Source organism: Papio anubis, chromosome 19 (genome assembly GCF_008728515.1).
Source record: "Papio anubis isolate 15944 chromosome 19, Panubis1.0, whole genome shotgun sequence".
NCBI lineage: Eukaryota > Metazoa > Chordata > Mammalia > Primates > Cercopithecidae > Papio > Papio anubis.
In genome coordinates, this window is record NC_044994.1 from 13,915,715 (window position 1) to 13,928,267 (window position 12,553).

General features: G+C 43.0%; 1 protein-coding gene across 3 annotated transcripts in view; it reads left to right on the plus strand.

The window, feature by feature from the left end:
- Positions 1-1,044: 1,044 nt before the first annotated feature.
- MIB1 (mindbomb E3 ubiquitin protein ligase 1) overlaps positions 1,045-12,553 on the plus strand; it is a 133,126-nt gene continuing 121,617 nt past the window's right edge. Inside the window, exon 1 of one of the 3 annotated variants that reach the window (XM_009192508.2) lies at positions 1,045-1,066. Coding sequence is in view for 1 of the 3 variants with exons in the window: in XM_003914226.4 (XP_003914275.1) it covers positions 1,722-1,950 (229 nt within the window). In the remaining 2 variants the exon portion in view is untranslated. The other 2 variants (XM_003914226.4, XM_021929853.2) reach the window with 2 other exon arrangements.

The following is a 12,553-nucleotide window of genomic DNA, read 5'->3' on the forward strand; positions in this document are numbered from 1 at the left end:
AGTGAACCGAGATGGCGCCACTGCAGTCCAGCCTGGATGACAGAGTGAGACTCTGCCTCAAAAACAAAGCAAAAAACAAAACAAACAAACCAAAAAACATTTTATTTCAGTACATAATAATTCCTTGGGTACATTTTACATCACTTCTCTTGTCTTTCCCCTTGATTATCCATTCTGTTAGAGTTTCCCTCTTTTGACTATCAGGAAAAGCAACAGTTTATGCTAACAATGCATGTTGACAGTGCCAACAGTGCTGGCCTGTGGAAACAACGGTTTTAAACCCTACGCAGCATAATGTCATTTGAATAATGGCAACCAGAAACTTCGTTTATAATCCTCGAATCTTCCTTTGAAGGTTGTATTTTGTAATTAGGGACTGAATTTTTTCGTGAGTGGAGGCAATTATTAATGAGCGAAGTTTGGAGTCTACCTACCACCCTACTTGTGCATAAAGGCAAGACACACCTTCTAAAAGGTTTTACCATGGCTCACAACATTCCATACCATGCTGTTCAGCTTAAAAACACACTACTAACCACCTGCTCTGTCTGGTTTGAAATGTTTTCAATTTACACCCACACAAATACAGGTCGCCCTGAATCGGTGGATGTATTTCTGCCTTCGTTAAAAAGGAAGACTAAAAGAATATGGAATCCCCTATTCACACTTAGTTCGCCTAGGAAAACTAGCAGTCAGTGAAAAACTGGCCACATCACAGCCGTCCAATTTCGGCAGCCGGGGTAGCCTCCCGACCCTCACTTTCTCCAGCCCCGCCTCCAGGACGGCCCAACTGCTTTCCTCACAGCTCATTGGGCGCGCGGCACCATCGGGCGGCAACTCCAGGGATCCGCCCCTCCATCGCCCGAGGCTGGGGTTGGGCTTCCCATCCGCCCTTTTTCTAGACCGCGCGCATGCGCATTCTCATTGGACCCTGGAGTGCCGCTTAGGGATCGGTTTTCTCCTCCTTTCTTCCCGCGATCGCGCGGCTCCCCGAAACCCTTCCCACTGTATTATTGCCGAGGATCCCCCTCCTAGACGCTCTGAGAAGGTGCCGCTCCGGCCGTGGGTACGGCGGTACCCGGATGTGGAGCCGCTCTCGCCGGGCTGGGACTCTGTGGCGGGGCGGAGCGCGGCGGTTGGTGCGGGGGCAGAGAGAAGGGAGCCAGAGGGCCCGGGCCCTCGCCGGACGCCGGGAGGTACCACCGCTGCCCACGGGGGAGGAGGCGGCGCCGGCGCTCGGGCTCCCTCCCCGGAGCCAGGGCCCGGGGTCGCAGAAAGGCCGGCAGTTAAGCTTGCTCCCCGCCGCCCTCGCCGCCCCCCCCGGGCTAACCTCCCCCGGCCCCCTGCGCTTCTCGCGCTCCCGGCCGGGGGAGAGCGTGGTTTCCTGGCGGCCGTCGCTGTAGCCTGGCCGGGGAGCCCGGAGGAAGCGGGGAAATCCCCGCCCACGGCCCCCTCCCCTCCGCCCGCTAGCCGCCGCCGCCTCCGAGCAGCCGCGGGCCGCCCTCCAGTCCGAGCGGGGGGCGCGGCGGCGACGGCTGGCCAGCGGCTTTGGGCTCCGCGGGGACCGCGCCGCCGCCTCCGTGAGTTATTCCCACGTCCCCCGGGGCTCGCTGCCGCCCCCGCCGGCGCCGAGAGTCCGGCCCGGGCCCAATTCCCTCACGGGCCCCCCGGCGGCAGCGGCGGCGGCGGCGGCAGCGGCGGAGCCCACCGCCCGGGCCCCGATGAGTAACTCCCGGAATAACCGGGTGATGGTGGAAGGGGTTGGCGCTCGGGTAGTGCGCGGCCCGGACTGGAAGTGGGGGAAGCAGGACGGCGGCGAGGGCCATGTGGGCACTGTCCGGAGCTTCGAGAGCCCCGAGGAGGTGGTGGTAGTGTGGGACAACGGCACCGCTGCCAACTACCGCTGCTCCGGGGCTTACGACCTCCGCATCCTGGACAGCGCGCCCACCGGTAAGCCGCGGCCACCTGGCCCGGGCCTGCGCGCGCGGGGGGAAGGGGCGAGCTGCGGTGGACGTCGGTGGCGCGGGGAGAGGTCTGCGGTGGGACACCTGGTGGGCAGCGCCCGGCTGGAGTGAGCGGAAAGGGAAAGCGTAAAGGGAATTCTAGGTTCAGAACGGGTGAACAAAAACTTACAGAAAAGACCCCCTACCCCCAAGGGAAATGATGGCAGCACCATCACCGGGATGCTTTCAAGCCTGGAAAACACAAAGCACCGGGAAGAGAACAGACACAGCTCCCCCAACCCGACTCCTCCTCTTCGGAAGGAGTCTGGAGAGGCCTATCTAATAAGCCATTGAAATTAATCAGCCACCAAGTGATAACTGTCTGAAGGGAGGCTTGCCTTGCCATATGGTGCTCAGTTGACCGTTTACAATTGCCGAGGGGCCGTTGATACCTCGGATTTGTGGAGATGCCTTTTTTCTTACCGCCTGTGACACAGAATGACTTGGAGTTCAGTAGCCAAATGTTACTTGGGACTCTGTGGAATGATTTTTCATCCATATTGTTCTATTTTGTATCTTTATCAATAGAGGGAAAACCAGCCTGAGCTCTTGAACCATTTCTTTGTGTTAAATACTTTTTCCAAGTGGCAGATCGGCATAGGGGACACCTGATTTTATTTTTTGTTACACTAACATCCGTCTCAGTAAGGTGATGTCAGAATCTTACCCATTCACCTAGCAGTGAGTCAGGATCCTTGATTAATGAATCTTGATTAGTGACTTTTAGGGGTCTGTTATTGACGCTAGAGTTTCTAAATGATTAAACCAAAGGCTTGCTTTCACAAAATAAATTTCAAATTCATTTTCATATAGATTCATCTTTGGTATTATTTATCCTTGATTCTGTAGAAAATAGTTCACATTTAAAATTGGGTACTTTTCAGTATTCCTAAATGAGCTGCTTCTAAGACATTGATTGAGTTTGGCAAGGCCTTACAAATCTTGGAATGGGCTCATAGTTATTATTAGTAGCAATAAAGAACTTAACACAAGCCAACTCAATTTTTGAACAGCTAATTCAACAAATTGTATTCCTTAGCCAGCTTTTTAAAAACAATTATTAAAAAAATTTTTTTCTTTAAAGCGACAGTTGTCTCGCTTTATTTCTTGGGCTGGTCTTGAACTCCTGACCTCAAGCAGCCCTCCCATCTCAGCCTCCCAAAATGCTGGCATTACAGGAGTCAGCCACAAGATCAGGCTTTAGATAGCTTTCTGAATATTAAAAAGAGTGTATGTACATGACCAGAAGAAAATGAAAAGATTCAACAGCCCAAAAAGGGGCAGCCATTGTTATCAGTTTTTTGTGTAGTCTTACAGAATACTCTATTGCATGGCAAGCATGTGTGTGACTATACTATAAATCTAATCCCCTTTAAGTACAAATGATAACTATATTCACTCCTCTGCATTTTTGTTTCTTTCACTAAATTATATTGGTGATTGTTCCATTGTTTCATGGCTGCATAGTATTCCAGTGATTGGATACGGTGATTTGTCTAACCAGGAGTTTATCGATGGGCGTTTTATTATTTCATGTTTTCTTTACAATGATGCAGTGAATAGGTCCTTGCACATATATCCTTATGCATATGTGCTGAGTATTTCTGAAGAAGTGGAATTGCTGCATCAAAACATTGCACATATTTAACATTTTGGTAGATATTGACTAATTGCTTTTTGAAGACGTTTTATGAGTTGACACTGCCAGCAAAAGTGTTTGAGGCCTAATTTCTGCCTACTCTTTTTTTTTTTTTTGAGACAGGGTTTTCTTTTGTCACCTGCAGCCTTGAAGTTTTGTTGTCATGCTAGCTCAAACTAAAGTCTGACCACAACCCGTATTTGGAGGAATTCTTGGTATCAGTAATTGTAGCTTTATGAGGAAATTTAAATATCTAGGGTAAAGTGTAACAGATTCTTTACTACGGTGATTTTTGAAGGAATAGTAATGTTATCTATATGTTTGTAGTATGGGGTATATCTATCATATTAATAGTTTTATTATCTTACTATAAAAGTAGATTTTTTCAGAAGTAACTTTTAGAATCTTTATTTAATAAGATCATTTTATATATTGTTATATGTAGTGGTTTATCTTGTTCATCTAATCTTTTAATAAACCTTTTAAGAGCAGGATGGACACAGGACAGCCAACCTTCATATGAAATACTTGTTGAAATATATTTTAATTTCTTCAGGTTTTTTTTTTTTTAAAGAATTGAACAAAATTGTAAGCTCCTGGCTCTTGTTTTGCCCCAGTACTATACTACTACTTTCAGTGTTTTTTTTCCTTCAAAAGATTTAATAATCAGTGTTCATTGACATTTTGTTACATTCTATAAGATTTACTCAATATTTATTAAGTACTTGATATTTGTTTGCATAAAATTAACATTTTAAAAATTAACTTTTGTTTTTGAAACAATTGTAGTCTTCCAGAAAAATTACAAAACTAGTAAGAGTTCCCTTTTGCCCTTTACCCACCTTCTGCAGCTGTTAATATCTTAGCAAGTACAATGATCAAAACCAGAAAATTAACACTAATACGGTAATACCGTATTAACTAATCTATACACCTTATTCAAATTTCATTTATTCAAATTATATGTAGTGGTTATTATTAGTGTCCTACTAATATTCTTTTTCTGATCCAAGATCACACGTTGCATTTAGTGGTCTCTTCCAATCTGGGTGAGTTCTTCAGTCTTTAGTCAGTGTCAAGGTAATGAAAAACAATCTTGTTATCTCTCAAATTGGGTATTTCTGCTGCTTTTTCATGATTAAATTCAGATTATGTATTTTCGGCAAGACTCGTAGAAATGATGTTTTACCCTTGTTAGTGCATGATACCAGGAGGTACATAATATCCATGTGTCTCATTAATGACAGTGTTAACTCGGCTAAGTCACCAGAAATTTTACCAACTGTTGCTTTTGTACCAGAAATGTGATGCCAATATGAAAAAGATAACTTGTATCTTACGTATTATTGTAAAAATACTTTTGACCTCATGAAGCCCTTCAAAGGGTCTTGAGGATTTCCCTAGTGGTTGAAGAACAACACTCTGAAAGTCACTGTCCTGGAGAGAATCTCTGTTTGAGCACATGGAGGCTTGTATAAGAATGTTCACAGCAGTTACTATGGTTTTGAGATAAATAAAATAAAATTTAAAAAAGAATGTTCACAGCAGTGTTGCATGTAAAAACAGAAAATTGGAAACAACTTAAATGTACATTAACAGGAGAATGGATAAATTGTATGAATTTATATAGTACAGTACTGTATATAAAGAGAATGTTAAGCAAATAAAGTAAGTTGCAAAAGAAAACCTATGGTATGTTAAAGTGCGGAACAAAACTATTTTAGGGTAGGGTTTTGCAACCTTGGCACTATTGACATTTTAAATTGGATAGGATAATTTTTTGTTATAGGAATGTCCTGTGCATTGTAGGCAGGCATCCCTGGCCTCTACCCATTAGATGCAGTAGCACCCCACCTCCTTGTGGCAACCCACAATATCTCCAGACATTGCCAGATGTCCCCTAGCGGGGGCAAAATTGCTCCCAATTGAGACTCATTGGTTTAGGGATATGTACATGTGTGGTAAAAGTGTGCCAGATAAAGTTAATGATAAACACTAAATTCAAGGGAGTGGACTGGACCTCCTTATGGTGAAGGGAGTGGAGAGCACAATTGGTAGAAGTACACCAGGGGCTTTTAAGTATTTTGGTAATGTTCTGGGATTAAACCTACCCCGTGGTGAGTGCATAGGTGTTACACACACACTCACACACACAATTTTATTTTTTTTGAGACAGTCTCCCTCTGTGGTCCAGGCTGGAATGTAGTTGTGTGACCTCAGCTCACTGCAACCTCCGTCCCCCAGATTCAAGTGATTCTCCTATCTCATCCTCCTGAGTAGCTGGAATTACAGGCATGCACCACCACACCTGACTTTTGTATTTTTAGTAGAGACGGGGTTTCACCATGTTGGCCAGGCTGGTCTCGAACACCTGACCTCAAGTGATCCATAGCTTCAGCCTCCCAAGGTGCTGGGATTATAGGTGTGAGCCACCGCACTCAGCCCGTTCTATATTTTTGTGTGTGACATATTTTTATGCTTAATTAAAAAAGAAACATTATATTTATCAGAGGGAGAACTGAGGTTGCCTTTGATTATTCATCCTTTGTTCCCTAGTTCCACCTACATTATATGAATAGAAAATTTATTGCAGTATTATTGAGAATTAAGAAATGGGTAACCTTCAGCATAAGATTCCTTGCAACTTTTCTGGGAGTTAAGGATTCTGGAGTGGTTGGATCATTGTGAATCTTTCTGATATGATTTTTTTCACTACATTTTGGAGATTTTGTCTGGGAGTTGTATGCGGGTCTGTAATATTTTGGCATATCAGCTTTATTTTTTCTTTCAGGACACACATGATAGGTTTGAATTTATGGTCTAGGATAGTTAAACTTTGCAGAGAGGAGCATTTAGTATCTGTTTGAGTGATATAACTTCTATCTTGTTTCCAGATTCATTTGGCTCATTTGTAGTGAGCAAGAAGATTTTGGAACTATATGGGATGTTATTTAATTAGTTTGGATTTAATTTCGTAAAGTCTGTAGTCAAGTAGGTGTAGTTGACATTTTATCATCTAGGCACTGATTTTATAGGAGTTGGGGAGAAATGTGTTTTTATTTATGCTTGTTTTGTGTTCACTTGACTACACTGTTGTAGTGTTACCAGAGGTAATGGAGAAAATGAATGTAGCTTTCCTGTTAAGGTTCTGTCATTCTTGGTATAGATAATACAAAGTTAAAGGTATAGAAAATCAGCTTTATTCAAAACCAGCTTCGGGTCATCGTTCATTCAAACTGTTTTGGGGGTAGTTCTTTGTCCTTTTCTTTGACCACTAGCAAAGAATGCCTCTCCGGTCATATGTGGAAAAACTTATCAGATGTTTTGTATTCAATTGAAGGTTTAAAAGGGCTGACCCTGGATTAAAAAAATGAAATGAATTAATAATCCTCAGCTTTTCCTTTTCTGAGTCCGCTATTCTGATCTGTTTCTAGAACTACAGTAGAAAAGGGTATTTGTCAGGACACAAAGCCGTAGGATAAAACAGGACTTGAGGGAACAATGTTTGGGCAGCAGGATGCCACACCTGGAAAGGATGAAATATCACAAAATGTTTTTTACTAATGACATCTGCAAGGAAAACTTTATTTCCTCATATATCCTACCTATTTTAAAGACTTCTGTAAAATGTCTTTCTTATTTTATTTCCTCCACTAAAATAATGTTGTAAATTATGAAAGTCTATCTAGTTCTTAATAGTCCCTGTAGATTGCAGCTTAGTTGAGCTGAGGACTTCAAGAAATCAACTAGTAGACCCCTGTGTCAGTACTTCTCAAGCTTAAAGCACACAGATCACCTGGGGACCTTTTAAAATGCAGATTCTAATTCAGTAAGTCTGGGATTCTGCGAGAATATTTCTAATAAGCTCATAGGTGATGCAGATACTGCTGGCTCAAGGACACACTTTGAACAGCAGAGTACTGAGTGACTGTCTACTTGAGATTCCCTGCGTTTCTGTTTTCTCCTTTTCCTTTCAACAGATTTCAAGCCTTGATTTTTTGTTGGTAATACATGTTTTTAAAACTAGATTGGCATTATTAGTTGGGGAGAAGAGAATTTTGTGCAACTGAAAGGAGCATGTAACACCTTTCTAATATATGTACTTTTTGTAAGTGTAATGCTATCTTAAGGTATATTTTCGATCCTATACTTTCCAGCCTGTCCCTCTGATTAGATTAGATGTTTCTTTTTGAATGTGTTCTCAGGTAGCCATCCACCAGGGTCTCTCCTCCACCCTCTTTAATTGCTAGCTAGTGTGATCTCATCACATGTGTGCTTTCATCTGTTATAGCAGGGTATGCTGTGTTGTAATTGTCTTTTGCACTAGGTTATTAGTTTAAGGGAAAGGGTCTGTGTTATTCTTGTATCTCCATTTTCCAGCAGAGCCATGTCTCTGGATGAATATTTTCTGAATCAAACACACTTTTCAAAGAGCTTTTGACTCATTGGACCCGAGATTAGATAGATATTATCCTAAAACAAGATAAAAGGAAACTGAGGTTCAGAGAGATTAAGAAATTTGTTCAGTCACAAAGCTGGTGAGTGGCAGATAGTAGGGATGAATACCAGTTCATTGCTTTTCCTCTGTATCATTCTCTTTTTCTTTTATAGTATAGTCATTCAAAAACGTGACCACCTGTAATACTTTGCTTGTTGGAAAATTGATAATGAAATGTAAACCAATTTAGAAATGAAACCTTGTGATATATCCTGTTGTAAATTGTTTAGTGCTCTTTTCAAAATCATTCTTTTTTGAGTTTTATTTTCTTCCCCTCTCCCTCCCCCTTCTCCCTCCCGACCCTTCTCTCTCACTCTCTCCCCCTCTCTTCCCCCTCCCCCTCTCCTCCTTTCCCTCTCTCCCTCTTTCTCTCTCTCCCCCTTCTCCCTTTCTCTTCTTTCTTTCTGGAGTTTCACTCTTGTCCCCCAGGCTGGAGTGCAGTGGCACAGTCTCAGCTCACTGCAGCCTCCGCCTCCTGGGCTCAAGCCATCTTCCCACCTCATTCCCACCTCAGCCTTTGAGTAGCTGGAACTAGAGATGCGCACCACCATGCACAGATAATTTGTGTATTTTTTTGTAGAGACAGGGTCCTGCCATGTTGCCCTGGTTGGTCTTGAACTTGTGAGGTCAAGTGATCCACCTGCCTTGGCCTTCCAAAGTGCTGGGATTACAGTTGTGAGCCATCGTGTCCGGCCTTTTTTTTTTTTTTTTTTTCTAAAAAAAAAGAAAAGAGTTTCACTCTGTTGCCCAGGCTGGAGTGCAGTGGTGTGATTGTAGCTCATTGCAACCTCGAGTTCCTGGGCTCAGGTGATCCTCCCACCTCAGCCTCCCGAGTAACTAGGACTATAGGTGCACTCCACCGAGCCTGGCTAATTTTTTTTATTTTTTATTTTTCTTAGAGTTGGGGTCTTGGTGTATCACCCAGGCTGGTCTCAAACTCCTGGCCTCAGGTGATCCTTCAACCTCAGCATCCCAGATTGCCTGGATTACAGGCATGAGCCACTGAGCCCTGCTTGTTTCTTTCTAGTGTGTTCTTTTTGCACAGCTAAGGTTTTATGGTATACATAGTTTTGTTTCATTCCTTTTTTCTACTTGACATATATGTTTTCTGTTTTCCTTATAAGTAATCTAATATGTACTTCCTATATGGTAAAACAAGGTGACAGTTATTTTTATGTGTTAAACTTAACTACTTATAGAGAAATATATATGTATTCCCATATAGGTATGCCATACGTACTGTTCTTCAGTTTTCTTTTTAAATATATATTGTCTTGGACATCTTGCAGTGTTAGCACATAAGAATCTGTCTCATTCTTTTTATTAGGTACATGGTATTTAACAGTTAAAAAATATTTTACTTAACTATTTTCATAGACATTTATAGTGTTTCCTTTTTGTCATTTTAAACAACACTGCAACAAGTATATTTGTGTATATATACCTTTGTTTACTAATTTTTAGCTTTTAAATTGATTTGTTATAGCAATTTCTGTTATAAATGACATGGTTAAATATTATCCTCACTGACTTTGAGAACCTTTGTCTTTTAATAGAGGAATTTAACTTGTTCATATGTATTGTGGCAACTGATACATTTTTTCTGATGACTGCTACCTGACTTTTTTTTTTTCTTTTGAGACGAAGTTTTCCTCTTATTGCCCAGGCTGGAGTACAATGGCGCGATCTTGGCTCACTGCAAACTCTGCCTCCCGGGTTCAAGTGATTCTCCTGCCCCAGCCTCCCGAGTAGCTGGGATTACAGGCATGCCCCACCACTCCCAGCTAATTTTTTATATTTTTAGTAGAGACGGGGTTTCTCCATGTTGGTCAGGCTGGTCTCGAACTCCCGACCTTAGGTGATCCGCCTGCCTCGGCCTTCCAAATTGCTGGGATTACAGGCATGAGCCATCGCAGCTGGCTGCTACCTTACTTTTTAACTTTCCAGTTTTCTTGTATTTTTTTTTTTAACCAGTGAGTTAGAAATTTTATCACCTTTTTTTTTCTGCTCTGCTAATTATTACCTTTTAATATGTAACAAACAGATCAAAAAATTAGTGTTTTTTTTGCATTAGTTTTTTTTTGAAAACTAGTCAGTCTCTTAATTACTCCTGCCCATACTTGTTTCTTTCTTTATTTTTTTGAGATGGAGTTTCACTCTGTCACCCAGGCTGGAGTGCAATGGCATGATCTCAGCTCACTGCAACCTTCACCTCCTGGGTGCAAGTGATTCTCCTACTAGGTGCAAGCGATTCTCCTACCTCAGCCTCACAAGTAGCTGGGGTTACAGGCGGGCGCCACCATGTCTGGCTAATTTTTGTATTTTTTTTTTTTTTTTGAGACGGAGTCTCGCTCTGTTGTCCAGGCTGGAGTGCAGTGGCAAGATCTCTGCTCACTGCAAACTCCGCCTCCCAGGTTCACGCCATTCTCCTGCCTCAGCCTCCCGAGTAGCTGGGGCTACAGGCACATGCCACCGTGCATGGCTAATTTTTTGTATTTTTAGTAGAGACGGGGTTTCACTGTGTTAGCCAGGATGGTCTCGATCTCCTGACCTTGTGATCCGCCGGCCTGCCAAAGTGCTGGGATTACAGGTGTGAGCCACCGCGTCCAGCCTAATTTTTGTATTTTTAGTGGAGATGTTGGCCAGGCTGGTCTGGAACTCCTGACCTCAGGTGATCCACCCGCCTCACCCTCCCAAAGTGCTGTGATTACAGATGTGAGCCACTGTGCCGGGCCATCTCCTGCCCCATACCTCTTACCTTTTTCTTTTCTTTTTTTTTTTTTTTTTTTGAGATGTGGAGTCTTGCTCTGTAAGCCCAGGCTGGAGTACAGTGGCTGGATCTCAGCTCACCCTGCCCGGCTCCATACTCCCGGGTTCACGCCATTCTCCTGCCTCAGCCTCCCGTGTAGCTGGGACTACAGGCTCCCTTCCTGCCTTGACTGGTTTTTGTAGTTTAGTAGGCAGGGTTTCACTGTGTTCACTAGGATGGTCTTTCCAGATCTCCTGACCACCGTGATCCACCGTCGGCCTCTAAAGATGCTGGGATTACAGGCTTGAGCCGTTTTGGCATGCGGCCACCTCTTACCTTTTTCATTGTGTTGGTTTTATGTAAATTTTCAGGAAAATTAGTCCCAAATTTTTGTTTGCATTGTCCTCTCTCCCCCACCATACTCCTGTAAATACTTGCTTCTTTTTATGTTGTAAGATTTGCTCAGCTGGGCACAGTGGCTCTCGCCTGTAGTCCTAGCACTTTGGGAGGCTGAGGCGGGCAGGTTGCTTGAGCCAAGGAGTTTGAGACCAGCCTGGGCAAAATGGCAAAACCCCGTCTCTACAAAACAATATAAAAATTAGCCCACCATGGTGGTGTGTGCCTGTAGTCCGAGCTATTTGGTAGTGAGGTTGAGGCAGGAGAATCAGTTGATCCTGGGAGGCAGAGGTTGCAGTGAGCTGAGATCATGCTACTGCACTTCAGCCTGGGTGACAGAATGAGACCCAGTAGCAAACAGAGGAGAAAAAAAAAAAAGATTTGCTCATAAAATTGCATTAAACGTCACAGTTATTATTATTAATTAATTTATTTATTTTGAGACATAGTCTGTCACCCAGGCTGGGGTGCAGTGGTGCGATCTCGGCTCACTGCAACCTCTGACTCCTGGGTTCTAGTGATTCTCCTGCCTCAGCCCCGCAAGTAACTGGGACTACAGGCATGCACCACCATACCCAGCAAAGTTTTGTATTTTTAGTAGAGATGGGGTTTCACCATGTTGGCTAGGCTGGTCTCTCAAGCTCCTGACCTCAAGTGATCCATCCATCTCTGCCTCCCAAAGTGCTGGGATTACAGGCGTGAGCTACCACACCGGCTCACAGTTATGTTACTAGTAATTAATTGGATTTAAAATTGTAGTTCTCTCTTATTACTCCTTCTTATACTATATCTCATGTCATTCCCTTCTCATTTTCTTGGGGGAAAAATCCTTTTCCCTTCCTTTCTTTCTTCCCTTTTTTTCCCTTTTCTTTCTTTATAGGAGTTTGAGTCCTTGCAGGCCTGAAAATTGCTTTATTTTGCTACACTGTCTCTCTCACCCCCAAAACTGACTGATAATTTGGTTGAATATACAATTCTATTCAAAACCTTTTTCTGTCAGAACTGCCTCCCTGTTCTAGCATTTAATGTTGGATATGAGAAGTCCTATGCTAGTCCATGCTGTGGTTATTTGATTAACTTAATGTGATACCATTGTTGGACATTAATAGGTTTTTGGGAGTGTGTGTGTGTCTACACAATATGTCACAGGTAGTTTATTACATATAATTATATTTAGCTTCTTGTAAGAAAACGTATTAGTCCCATGAAAGTTTTTGTTGTTAAAGCAAGTAATTGAGCTTCATATAAGGCTGTCAGATCCTCCAGTT